Source organism: Hemitrygon akajei, chromosome 11 (assembly GCF_048418815.1).
Source record: "Hemitrygon akajei chromosome 11, sHemAka1.3, whole genome shotgun sequence".
NCBI classification, from domain to species: domain Eukaryota; kingdom Metazoa; phylum Chordata; class Chondrichthyes; order Myliobatiformes; family Dasyatidae; genus Hemitrygon; species Hemitrygon akajei.
This window is the reverse complement of record NC_133134.1, coordinates 136,551,025-136,565,009: the sequence shown is the minus strand read 5'-3', so window position 1 is coordinate 136,565,009 and position 13,985 is coordinate 136,551,025. Positions and strand designations below refer to the sequence as shown.

The 13,985-nt window shown below is 40.6% G+C and overlaps 1 protein-coding gene across 6 annotated transcripts in view; it reads left to right on the top strand.

The window, feature by feature from the left end:
- LOC140736047 (extracellular sulfatase Sulf-2-like) overlaps positions 1-13,985 on the top strand; it is a 321,216-nt gene that overhangs the window by 278,355 nt on the left and 28,876 nt on the right. For all 6 annotated transcript variants that reach the window (XM_073061757.1, XM_073061759.1, XM_073061754.1 and 3 more), the window contains one exon: positions 3,709-3,916. In XM_073061757.1, coding sequence (XP_072917858.1) covers positions 3,709-3,916 — 208 coding nt within the window. The remainder of the gene's footprint in view (positions 1-3,708; positions 3,917-13,985) is intronic.

Genomic DNA, 13,985 nt, shown 5'->3' with positions numbered 1-13,985 from the left:
ACTACAGACCTACCCGGGACTGCTTAAAGTGCACAAAACAGTGCAGGCATTATAATAAATAATAAACAAGACAATAGGCACAGTAGAGGGCAGTAGTGTTGGTGTCAGTCCAGGCTCTGGGTATTGAGGAGTCTGATGGCTTGGGGGAAGAAACTGTTACATAGTCAGGTCGTGAGATCCCAAATGCTCCGGTGCCTTTTCCCAGATGGCAGGAGGGAGAAGAGTTTGTACGAGGGGTGCATGGGGTCCTTCATAATGCTGTTTGCTATGTGGATGCAGTGTGTAGTGTAAATGTCCATAATGGTGAGAAGAGAGATCCTGATGATCTTCTCAGCTGACCTCACTATCCGCTGCAGGGTCTTGCTATCCGAGATGGTGCAATTTCCGAACCAGGCAGTGATGCAGCTGCTTAGGATGCTCTCAATACAACCCCTGTAGAATGTGATGAGGACGGGGGGTGGGAGATGGACTTCCCTCAGCCTTCGCAGAAAGTAGAGACGCTGCTGGGCTTTCTTTGCTATGGAGCTGGTGTTGAGGGACCAGGTGAGATTCTCTGCCAGGTGAACACCAAGAAATTTGGTGCTCTTAATGATCTCTATCGAGGAGCAGTTGATGTTCAGCAGGGAGTGGTCACTCCGTGCCTCCTGAAGTCAACAACCAACTCTTTTGTTTTGTTCACATTCTGAGACAGGTTGTTGGCTCTGCACCAGTCCATTATCCGCTGCACCTCCTCTCCGTAAGCTGACTAGTCGTTCTTGCTGATGAGACCCACCACTATTACCAGCAGGCAGGAGGTTTCTGTACCTCCTGCCTGATGGTAATAGTGAGAAAAGGGCATGCCCTGGGTGTTGGAGGTCCTTAATAATGGACATTGCCTTTCTGAGACACTGCTCCTTGAAGATGTCCTGGGTACTTTGTTGGTTAGTACCCAAGATGGAGCCAATTAAATGTACAATCTTCTGCAGCTTCTTTCTCTGTAAATTCGAGAAATTGTCGTGCATGAAAATCCCAAGAGATCAGCAATTTCTGAGATACTTAAACCATCCCGTTTGGCTCCAACAATCATTCCACGTCAAAGCCACTTAGGTCACTTTTCTTCACCATTCTGATGTTTGGTCTGAACAACAACTGTAGTTCTTGACATTGAGTTGTTGGACTTTTGATTGGCTGATTAGATATTTGTATTAATGAGCAGATGTATAGTTGTACCTTATTAAGTGGCCAATATAAGTTTAAATTATTTATATCTTTAAATTATTATTAAGGAAAATAATCCTGGATTCATTTCCTCTTAGCTTTAAGTTCCAAAATATTTTAAAAACCAAAGCTGATTCATGATCATTTATTGAATCATTTTATTTGATTTAGCAACGATCAAGTTGAGTTGCAAGAAATACTGCGATTGTAAATAATTTGTTAAATTACATCTGCCTTCCTAATTGCATTAGCTCTACCAGCAAAATGCTAACTTTGTTTCAGTGAATGACATAGATTTGAAAAGATAGGTGCAATTCTGAAAAAGTGTTGTCATGTGAACTGCAAGAGGATCTGTGCTGATGCATGGCATCTTCAGTGATGACACTTCACCCCTTGTGAAGCACATAAACAGCATTCAATTCACACCAATATTGTTCAGTCTCTAGGTCTGGAGAGAAGTTAGATGACTTGAAATTGTCATATTTACTGACTGATTCTATAATGGATGTCACAGTCAGACATTTGGCATAAGAAATTAGACCTGAAGAAAGCTAATGAGCTAAAGGAGGCAGTTCAAAAGTCAATTGTTCATGAGAACTAGAAAGTCAAAACAAATACAGTTATGGATAAGCTCCATAAGACAAATCTAAACATTAAGGAGGTCAATAAGCATTAAAAGTACTGTAATGAAATATTGAATTTTTAACAAGCTAAGAATAATTAAGATATAAGTAGTAAAAATAACAAGGTAATGCAAAAACGTCTGTGTAGCCAGGTAGGAAAGTGATTCAGTTATTTATTCTACAAATGTCTAATTGGTGGTGCTTTAAACTCCACTCTGCCACTACATAAATCCAAGCCCTTTTCGAGACAGCACTACATTAACTTAACACCTTTTTGTGGTACTAAATAAACAGCCTTATCTTATTTGTAGTTTGATGTGGTAACATGTGCTCCTTATTTACATTTCCTGTCTCTTGTATAGCATTGGTCATTAATCTGTGCAAACAAACTTAGTACTTACAGCGAAATCCCAGTACAGAACCAAATAAAATAACTTAATTTTGCACTAATAATGTATATTCTACTTTTTCTGTGTCTCTATCAAATTTCACTTCAGTAACTCCCCACCTAAAGGAGTACCTACTTTCTCCTTACTCTGTCAAAGTGTTCATAAATTGGAAGCACTCTGCACCTGTACTGGAAATCATAATCCCAGTTTCTCATGTCTCTGCTTGCAGATACACTTTACCAATTCTAGAACTCCTCTGGTGAATACAGCTCTGTACAATAGTTAGAAGTAGCTTCTTGGAAAACTCAGCACTCATGTCATTGATAGTTTGAAAAAAGATTTAGAAGGAGCACCATTCCTGAAAGCATCGAATCGGCAAGACAGCCAGTATGCAAACAAAGCCAGAGTTCATTGCTTTGAACATTTACATTTCCTGTACCTCATCTCTTGGTCGTTTGGTAATCCCTCCATGCCATTCAAAAGCACAGGACACAGTAGTGACAGCGCACATGGCAATGGACAGCAGTAAGTCTGTCTGGAGAGTCAAAGAGACGAGGACAGCTTGCCACAGGATGAATGCATTATGGCAGCTGTTGGGAATCTGGGTGGCATTATGACTTAGAGGGTGAAGGTAATTGGCAATGAACAAGAACTGAAATAATGAAGTCTGCTTACAGGATAGCACTGTTGTTTCATAGCTCCAGTGACTTGGAATTAATCCTGACCTTTGGTGCTGTCTGTGTGGAGTTTGCAAGTTCTGCCTGTGATTGCATGGGCTTCCCTGTTCACTCTAGTTTGCTCCCACATCCCAAGGATTTGTGCTGGTTAGTAGGTTAACTGAAAATTCTCTATTGTAGGTGAATGTTGGACATGTGTGAGAGGCAAGGATGCAGGAAAATAAGCAGACAAACACTTTAGACTTCCAGTTTTTAAAAAATTTTCACTTTTTTCCCCCTGATTTTCAAAGGTCTTCTTAGGGGTACGTGTGACATTAGCTGGAAAGCTGACTGGCTTAATCACCTTTTTTACTGCTCATAGCCACTTAGTTAGCAATGCTGCTGACTGATTGGCTACCGGCCAGTGCATGTTGGCAGCAAAAAGTAGTTTCAGTCTTAATCTATTTGATTCATTTATAATGTCAAAGCCATCTCAGTTAATGTAGCTACCACCCTTCTTGTTATTTTTTTTCCTCTCCTCTCTGAGGACGGTAACTTATGGTGTTCTATGGGCCCAGACGTCTTTCAATCATTAGTCCAGTCACTATTCTTCATGGGAACACTGAGTCAGTGATTACTAAGAAGCTATGTTACCATGGAGAATCTTAAATCCACTTATTCTGAGCAAGGTCTAATGAGGAATCACAAGCAGGCAACCTGATATGATTTTTGATTCACTCCTGGCTATTCCAGTTCATTGACTTAAGTGGATATTCTTGAAGAATAAGCCGTGCAGCCTTATTGCCTTTGGCTTTTTAATCACAAAGTGGTTATTATTTCTAGAAATGGCAGTGCGTGGAGGATGTCACAGGAAAGCTTCGACTTCATAAGTGCAAAAGAGTAGCTGATGCTGCAGCCACCGACAGGAAGAGCTCTGGGCGATTTCAGTCCAAATACTATGACTCCAATGGGCAAGACTGCGATTGTGAGCAAAATGGGTACAAGCTGAGCCCAGCTGTCCGACAGAAACAGAAACTGTTCTCCAAGCGAAGTAAGCGACTTTCGTTCTTTTCCTGTGACTGTCAATCACAAGTTTAAATTCTACATGAGAAATCTTTTGGATAATGTTATAAATGATACAATTTTAAGGTACAAAAAAGGAAAAAAGGTAAGACTAAGCAAAGAATGATACTACAAATAAAATAGCTGATTCATACTGTTACCAAAATAATTTATATTTTTGGAACCATTAGAAGCTATTCATTTGTATAATTGTTATTTATTCAATGCATCAAACCATGTTATTGGTTGGTTATAGATCATTATATTCTTGTTAATAAGCCACTTCCCCCAACAATGGTGCAAGAAAAAGTTAGGATGATACCCCTTCCCTTACCCCTTACCCCTTCCCATGACTCACCCTTGCCCCTAAATTTTGTCGGAATTCTAGCATTGGAGGTTGAAGGAGTGGAAACCTAATCTAAGTGGCAAAGCTGAGGCCTTTCGAAATTCCTGAAGGGGGCCTGATCAAAGAAGCTGCAGAACCTAACCTCTCAGATCCACTTTGCCATAGGAAGTTCGGCATACATTTCTTATTTAACTCTGTTTAAGTTCCTTGTGCATTAGGACTACCAGAAATAATTGGGTTGCTCCTCCATCTAATCTTCTACCTTTACACTTATGAAGCTTCAAAATTGACCTGCTCATTCTCCACTTCTTCTCTTACCCTGAAGTCGACCTTTGCAGTGATCCCCCGATTCATACCTTGTGCTCCTATCCCAAGAATTCATACCAGCTCATAACCTATGTTGTGTGGTTGCCCTTATTAAATGAAAAGGTATTACATTTCCTTACCATTGCAGAATATGGAAGTTCTGTTTTGTCTAAGTGGTGCTTCCTGTAAAAGTAGGATGTTAAATGGATAAATATAAATATGAGAAAATCTGCAGATGCTGGAAATCCAACCAACACAGACAAAATGTTGTTCCTGACGAAGGGTCTCGGCCTGAAACACCGACTGTTTACTCTTTTCCATTGATGCTGCCTGGCCTGCTGAGTTCCTCCAGCATTTTGAATGGATAAATACAGTTGGTCAGTCTTTGGCTCAGCTTTGCTGACTTCTAGTGACACCTAAGGGTTTTCTTTTGAAATGGCAGTTTTAGCTTAAGTTATATGCTGGAAAATACAGATAAAGATTAGCTTTATTTGTCATATGTACATCAAGGCATTGAAACATACAGTGAAATGAGTCATTTGCATCAACAACCAACACAATCCTGGAGGAGGCCTGACCAATGAATCTGCAAAACCTGACCTTCTGACCCACTTTGCCATAGGAAGTCTGACATACGTTTATTATTTAGTTTTATGATTTTAACACCAATGAATTTGTGGACGACACTACACTGATTGGCCTAATCTCAAACAATAATGAGGCAGCCTAGAGAGAAGAAGTAATCACTCTGACACAGTGGTGTCAAGAAAACAACTTCTCCCTCAATGTCACAAAAACAAAGGAGCTGGTTGTGGACTACAGGAGGAATGGAGACAGGCTAACCCTATTGACATCAGCGGATCTGGGTTGAGAGGGTGAACAGCTTTAAGTACCTCACCATTCACATCACCAAGGATCTCACGTGTTCTGTACGTACTAGCTGTGTGGTACAAATAGCACAACAGTACCTCTTTTACCTCAGACGGTTGAAGAAGTTTGGTATGGGCCCCCAAATGCTAAAAACTTTCTATAGAGGCACAATTGAGAGCATCCTGACTGTCTGCATCACTGCCTGGTATGGGAACTGTGCCTCCCCCAATCGCAGGATTCTGCAGAGAGTGGTGTGGACAGCCCAGCACATCGGTAGATGTGAACTTCCCACTATTCAGGTGTGTAAAAAGACAGATGTGTAAAAAGGGCCTGAAGGATCATTGGGGGCCTGAGTCACCCCAACCACAAATCGTTCCAGCTGCTACCATACAGGAAACAGTACTCCAGCATAAAAGCCAGGACCAACAGTCTCCAGGACAGCATCTTCCACCAACCCATCAGACTGATTAATTCATGCAGATACAATTGTACTTCTATGCTATATGGACTGTCCAGTTGTACATACTATTTATTATTAATTACTATAAATTGCACATTTAGACAGAGATGTAACATAAAGATTTTTACTCCTCATGTATATGAAGGATGTAAGTAATAAAGTCAATTCAATTCAATTTATTCTGAAGATATATTGATGGCAGCCTGCAAATGTCAAATTCCAGCTCCAACATCGCCTGCTTACCCTTTCTAACTCATTCGTCTTTGGAATATAGGAGGAAACTGGAGCACCTGGCGGAAACCCACAAGGTCACAGGGAGATCGTACAGACAGTGGCAAGGATTGAACCCTAGTCGCTGGCACTGCCACACTGCCATGTGAGCCTTGAACAGAGCAGAATTCCTTATCAGGAGAAAGAATTTGAAAACAAACATGCCTTAAGCAGCAACCCTTCCTCAGATATGCAAGACTGGCTCATCTATTGACATACAATATTCATTTTTATTTCTTTCATTATTCATTATTTGTAATGGGCCAGAGGCTGCTACCGCTGGCAAGTCACCTGAGTTAACCATGGACCAACGGAGTTAGTGCAAAGTAACTTTGCAGAACTGCCATTGTAAAATTCCTTTCTCCAGCTACTACATACATAAATTGTGAATCCCTGCACGGCAGCAGGTCCTCAATGCTATTGTCTGGGAAAATGAAAGGATAGGGGCACCAGATCTTTAAAGGAAAAACATACCCCACACAAGCTACTACTGAATAATTATTCATAGCCAATTAAGCCATATCCCACAGCTTAGCAACAGTCAAATATGTCAAAAACTAGCATTCATAAATTATTGTTAATGAAACAATAACAGACATGTAATTATAATAAAGTTTTAAAAATTTATAACTTCAAAATAAATTTAATAAATATCATTAATTTTTCATTAAATAATAAACAGCAGGCTCCCTAATAGAAATGAGTTTGAAACCTTTTTCAGTGCTGGTTTCATAGGCAGGTTTTTCTATGTAAAATGCCGAACAATTGTTGTGAGTTCATATTCCATTCTGAGGTTCTTGACAAGTCCAGTGTTGGACACAACCAGGAAATCACTGGCAAAGAACAATAATCAAATTTGGGTTCACGTGTTCATTCATGAGATTGGTAATTTTTTCCACCAATAACTTCCAACATATTTATCTTTATGCAACTACAGTATCACACCCAATCTATTTGGTTAAAGTCCTCTCCTAATTTCTTTCTATTTTTGTCTATTACATTTCCATTATATATTCTGCTTCAGAGTGTTTATTTTTTAAAGATTTTAATTTTGGCTCCATTTTGTCTTTCTTTGTTACCATCTTGCTCTTCCATTTGATTTTCTTCCCCCTTTACATTTTGCCAAACACTGTGCTCTGAGCACTCATCTGTGCAAAGTGCAAGCCAAACATTCGCAAGGATAAAATGGCAGCTACCATTGGATCACTTCTGGAATGCAGCACAATATGACTGTGAATCATAACAGGAATGTTTTTACCAGCTGGTATTGTCCTTTCCCATCAGTTCTGCCAGGTTCCATCCAAAATTCACTTGTTTTTGGCATTGTAGAAATCACTGCTAATTCCTTTACTGTGATTTGAACAGTTTGTTTTAATGTCAACTGGAGAATCACAAATCATTAGAAAGCACAATTTCATCCCACGTCCGCTACATCCCCTTTGTTTTCACTTTACGACAATAACTTACACTTGTACAGTGTATCATTTTAACATATCAAATAGAGCCAGGTGGTTGATAGAAGCATCATCAAAATCAGCTGACGTGATGAGAGAAAAGCCTTAGGCTTTACCTAAAATGTCGATAAAGGGAGCACGTTAAAAGAGGAAAATGAGAAGTGAGAGGAAGGAGGTGGGAGGGAGGGGACTATGGTGGAAGGATTTCAGATAGGATTTCCAGAACTCAGACCCTTGGCAGCTATAAGAAAAGTTGTCAATTTCTCCTTCTCCAGTCTGGCCAAGAAGGACAGCACAGGAAAAAGAGCTTCCCGGTCATTACTGATATGATCACATGGTAAATAAAAGTGAAAATAGTAGGGAGTGCCATTTGATTTCTCACCTGTCAACCCCAAATTAGTAGCATGTGTTACGTATCCCGTAACTGGATCACTTACCAGCAAAGATAGAGAGGTCCGCTGAAGTCTGATGGTACCATTTTTAAATGTTTTATTTATAAAGGGACACAAAAGTAAGGTTAATACAAACATTCAGATAACATACGTCGTCAATTCTCAATCTAAAGCGCAGGTATAGTAATAATCAATAAGAAATAAGCTCTATCGTTGTCTAGGGGTAATGTATATATTGTCCAATGTATATTAAAAGTCTCTTGCGGTCACTGCAATTCCACCAGCTGCCGTCTTTTTGGGTGTCGCGGTGGTGCACTTTGTTGGAGATAGAGAGATAGGGATAGAATGGAACAGTTACCCGGTGGGTTTTTCCAACCTTTATGAGTTCGATCCGTCGGAGTCTCGTTGGGGAATGGCCGCTCACTTGTGGCCTCTCCTGTAGCTAAAGCCGTTCTTCCGTGGTGAGGTCGCCGATCCCAGGCAAGGAAAAGACGCACACGAACCCCCCCACCGGCTGTCGCTATTAAATGCTGTCACAGGATTTCTAGCGTGTCTTCTGGTGCATCTGAACTCACGGGGTCTCAGATGTCAATCAGGTTGGGATGATGCAATCTCTCTCCGTCTCTCCACCCACGTTGCCCTGAGGGTATACACGTAGTACAGTTCCCAATTCAAAAAGGTGTCTCCACGAGACAATGACCACAGTCGCCAACTTTTGCCTCGCCGTGAAACGAGGGACACCGCACGTATCTTTCTCTTCTCTTGGGTCATTGACCCCCCCTTCACTAGGGCTCTTGCGATTCTCACAAAGGAGGGGGCTGGGGTCATAACACATGACAGTAGAAAATAGCTGGAGAGAGGAAGCAAAAACCATTAGCAGAGTGCACATGACTGTCAAGTTTCTAAGTTCTGGAATTCCCTTCAGAAATGTCTCCACCACTCTCCTCTCCATTTCTCTACCACACCCCCTCCCAACACTTTGATTTCCACTTTTATCTTTTAACTATAGACATATTATCAGTAAAATATGGTCAGGTAAGGTAATATGCCTGTTCGACTGTGTCTCCTGCCTGCCAGCAACGTTTATCATGGGCTGGTATTTAAATTACTATCAACTGTGCCAAAGTCCTGACTAGGAACTGTTAATAAATAATGAGAGAAGCATTCCTAATTCTGTGATGAAATTCCATTGCACAACAGTGAGAGATTACAGTACCTTAATGTGAAAACTGGATACCCCTCCCATTCTCTTTCACTCTCTGTTGCAAGCTGAGCCTCATGTATTTTCACATTCATTCCAGAGGTCAATCTGCAAACAACCTAATGTCCCAAGGACTGGTTAGATCACACTTCCTAACTCCACTATCTTAGTGGCTGAGAGGTATTTAGGATAAAACCTTACTTGCCATGGCTGAAATAGAAGCATTCTCTTTGATCACCAAGGTTTGCATTTTTCCGTCCCTGCTGGACTGACTGAACAGAACTTCATACTTACATTGGAATTGCATAATTAGATAGCAAGTCAAACTTTCAAAACTTTACAATTCCTTCCTTCTGCTCATAATAAGCTAAGTCCAAAATGTGTCATGGTATAGGATTTGTTGACCGCAAAGTTCTAAACTTAAACAAAGATCTTAAGCTGATCAGATATAAATAGCCACAAGCTTTCTCAATAAAGGCAGATTATACTGTAACTACACAATCTTCAAAGACTAGTTTGCTCTCTGTTCATTCTCCGTGGCGAGCTTTAGTTGCCAGTACCCACTATTCGAGCAGTGCATCCTATTATGTTTTGTAACTTAAGAAACTAATTGAAAGAAAAACAGGGGACCCCAGGATAACATAACTACTTAATTTTACTTTAGTGCAGTGCTCACATATGACATGTTAGTATAATGTCATACTTATGTCGTACTGCCATTCACGTACTTTGTACATAAAAACCATAATGAATAATGTAAACACACAAAGAATGCTTAATCAAACAATACATTTACAATATTCTTCAAATATCACTGAAATATTAAATACACTACGCCCTTGTGAGACTTGTGGCTGTGAAGCAGTGTCTGGTTCTGGGGCCTCCTCTGTGGTGGGTGTAGGAGTTGACTCTGGAACTGCGACTGCAGGAAGTGGTTCTGACAGCTCCGGACACCTTTCTTCTCTAACAACTGGTGGCTCTCCTCATCTGATCGATGCGCCACCTCCAGATGACATCAGATACAATCTCCACTGTGCAGGAGAGTGATCCAGTTCTGTCCTTAATCTTTCCAAATACCCGTTTTTGACTACTTTAGTAGTCCTTCGCCAAGACTGCTTGTTCAGGAGAGAAAAATCAAAACTCCTTGTTTGAGGAGCCCTCAATTTGTCTCAGCTGATTATCTTGCATGTTCCTTCTGAAATTGGTTTTGAGGAGATCTAAGCAAGAGTTCAAGGGACGAAACAGGAACAGTATATCTGGTGAGTTATTGGCTGTGGAGTATGCTGCATTGCAATATACAAGGAGGTAAATGGCGAGATTCTGATTCAGTGTCAGTGTAGTATGTTATGCTGATACTGTTTGTAGTGCATTCTTTAGACTCTGGACAAACCTTTCTGCCAAGATATTTGTAGCTGGATGAAATGGTGCAGATGCAATATGTCTTATTCCATTCAGTTTCAGAAATAACTGAGACTTCCAAAAAAACTGTGGTTCATTGTCACTGTCTAAGTCAGGGGTGGGCAAACTTTTTGACTTGTGGGCCACAAAGGGTTCTAAAATTTGACAGGGGGGCCGGAACAGGAGCAGATGGACGGAGTGTTTTGGTAATACACCTCATAAGAGAAAATAAAATATCATGGGATATGTAGAAAACATGTGCTTTAATTTCAATTGAAAATGAACAAATGCATTACAACAAAATATCTGTCTTTGAAGTCCCATGGTATTTAGCTATTTATTGAAATGACTTTTAAAACACTGAAAATTAAATGAATAAAATACAGCTTTTTTTAATAGTAACAGTTATTATTTTAAAGCACTGAAAATTCTGTTATCCTTCAAGATATTATCATCATCACTCTCCTCCTGACTGTCTTTATTTCAAAAACGGTAGGAGATGCAGGTCTACTTGTCCTGCTCCTTCTTATTCAATTGTCCCCTGTGCCAAAACTCAACAACGACCAGTGTCACTGACAGAACAGTGACAGCGCGCCAGTATGCGGAGCGCGGTATTTGATCAGGAGCGCATTTTTTATTTTGAGAACGTACGTGCACCTGCGCACTACTCATGTCCATCACTTAACAGAAATGACATGTAACATGTAAGGCTTATTGAAAAAAATATTTTCAAATGCATTTTTTACATAACACAACGAAGAAACTTATTTTTAATTTCAGTGGGAACAGTGTTGTTGGTCTCCCTTTTTAGCCAGCGCATCAAAGTCTGGATTTAGTTTTGTTGTGGCGATTCTCAGGATGGATCTGAGGTGTTAACAAGGTTTATTAATATAATTTCATCAAGTTCTGCGGGCCGGATTAAAAAGCTTAACGGGCCGCATATGGCCCGCGGGCCGTAGTTTGCCCATGCCTGGTCTAAGTGTTCTAGAACACCAGTCCTTGCAAAGAGGCTTCTCAGCACATCAACAATGTGCGAGCTTGTAGTGGAGGCGATTGGAAACCTTTCTGGCCTCTTTGTAGCTCTACTACCAAGAAATCTGAGAAATCTGTGTCCAAGAATGGTCCAGCAAAATCCACATGAACCCTCTGCCAGGGCAATGCAGGCCATTCTCAAGGATGGGGAGGTACTACTCTCTGAACATGTTGGCATCCCAAGCAGCTCATGGCACACTGCTTGATAGGCTGATCTATCCCAGGCCACCAGATAAAGCTTTGAGCCAAACCTTTCATTTTGACCACTCCTAGATGAATGACATGTAGCTAGCTCCTCCAACACTTCAACTCTCAGCTTGGATGGTACAACTCTCAATCTCCACATAAAGAAACCCCCATCAAGGTCATGTTCAAACCAGCAGTGGTAAAAATGGAGGAACTGGAATTTCTGCTGCAAGTTCAGTCATTTTAGGCTGTCAAGCAGACCTGAGAGAATGTGGGGTCTTTTATAGCTTCCCTTTGGATAATCTCTGCCATAAGAGGGAGACTTGCAATTTGTATTAGGGAGGATATGTATTTTGTAAATTTTTCAGATGGTTCCTCTTCCAAAGGTAAACAGGATGATCCATCAGCACATCCATGATTAGTTGTCCTCTTGAATTTGACCTTGTGATTGTGTCCTCCAAGAAACAGAGCCCATCTCTGCATTCAGGCTGCTGCTGTTAGTTGAACACACGTCTGTGGATTGAAAATGGACATTAGTGGTTGATGATCAGTAATGAGGGTAAACTCTCCCATACAAGTATTGATTGGAACATTTTACAATCTGAACCAGCCTCGAGGCCTTTCTGTCAAGCTGGGCATAATTTAGCTCTGCAGTGGTAAAGGACCGTGATGCAAAGGATATGAGACATTTACTTACATCACTCAAACATGTGATATGACTGCACCTCTACCATAAGGCAAGACGTCACAGGCAAGCTTCGTTGGACAATGTGGATATTAATGTACGGCATCTGACATCACCATTTTCTTTTTCTTTTGGAAAGCCACCACACACTACTTTGTCCATTGCCATTTCAAGGTAATGAGTTTAAGGGGTGGAGCATAGTAGACAGGTTTGGGAGGAATCTGTTATAGTAATTGACAAATCCTAGAATGGATTACAGTTGTGATATGACTTTGGCCTTGGGGCACCCATTGTTGCTTGAATTTTCTCAGCACACTTGTGTGACTCTTCTGTGTCAACTGAGTGACTACGGTAAGTGATGCTTCATTTAAAGAATTCACAATTGTTGCATCATTCTCTGAGCCCATAAGCTTCTAATCTTTTTAACACTGTTTTGAGAATTTGGAGATCTTGCACGTCATCCCCACTGGCAACAATGACATTATCCAGGTAACACTGAGTGCCTTGACAACCTTGCAGCACCTGGCCCATAACTTTCTGCAAGAGTGTAGGTGCAGATGCTACTCCAGAAATAATTCTACTATAGTGGTAAAGCCCTTTGTGAGTGTTTATGGTGAGAAACACTTTGGACTCTTCTTCCACCTTCATCTGAAGTAGGCCTCAGCTAAATCCACTTTGCTAAAGTATTTCCTTCCAGAAAGGTTTGCAAAAATATCCTCTATACTGGGCAGAGGGTATTGATCTATTTTTAATACTGGGTTGATGGTGACCTTAAAATGATCACAGATCCTGACAGACCCATCATTTTTGGCTATTGGCCTCTGTTTTTACCCATCAGATCCACTCAGTCCTGGAAAGAATTCCTTCAGCTTCCATACAATCTAGCTTGCAAGCTACTTTATCACAGATGGTATAATGAACTGGAGAGACTTTGTAAAACTTGGGTGTGGCATTTTCATTTAAATGTTTTTACCCTTGATATGTTTGAGTGTGGGATGCAAATGGTGGATGGATCTCCAGTCAAGTTCAAATCAAGTTGTAACTGACTCAACCAATCACAGCCCAGCAATGCTGGCCCTCCTGTTTTTAACACGTATAAACCCAGTATGGCTTGTTAGTTGTGGTATTTCACTGTTACCCACGTAATTCCCACAGAAATTATCTTTTCTCCATTATAATTTCTTAGTTGGATATCTGCTGGCTTCAGATCAGTATCTTTGAAACCAGTGTCCACTTCCATTTTAATTAATTTGCTATTCACTGCTGGTATAAGCCACATCATTTGTCTCCTGTTAGTTTTCACATTGTGAATCTTAAGGCTACTTAGTCCTGTGTCATTATCAGATTTTTCATCAACATCATGCAGATCAGTGTTCCTTTTAAAACTGTGACTTGACTTTTTATCTTTTTCCCTTCCCTGGGCAGTCCATTTATTTTTGGCTGCCCAAAATGCTCTTC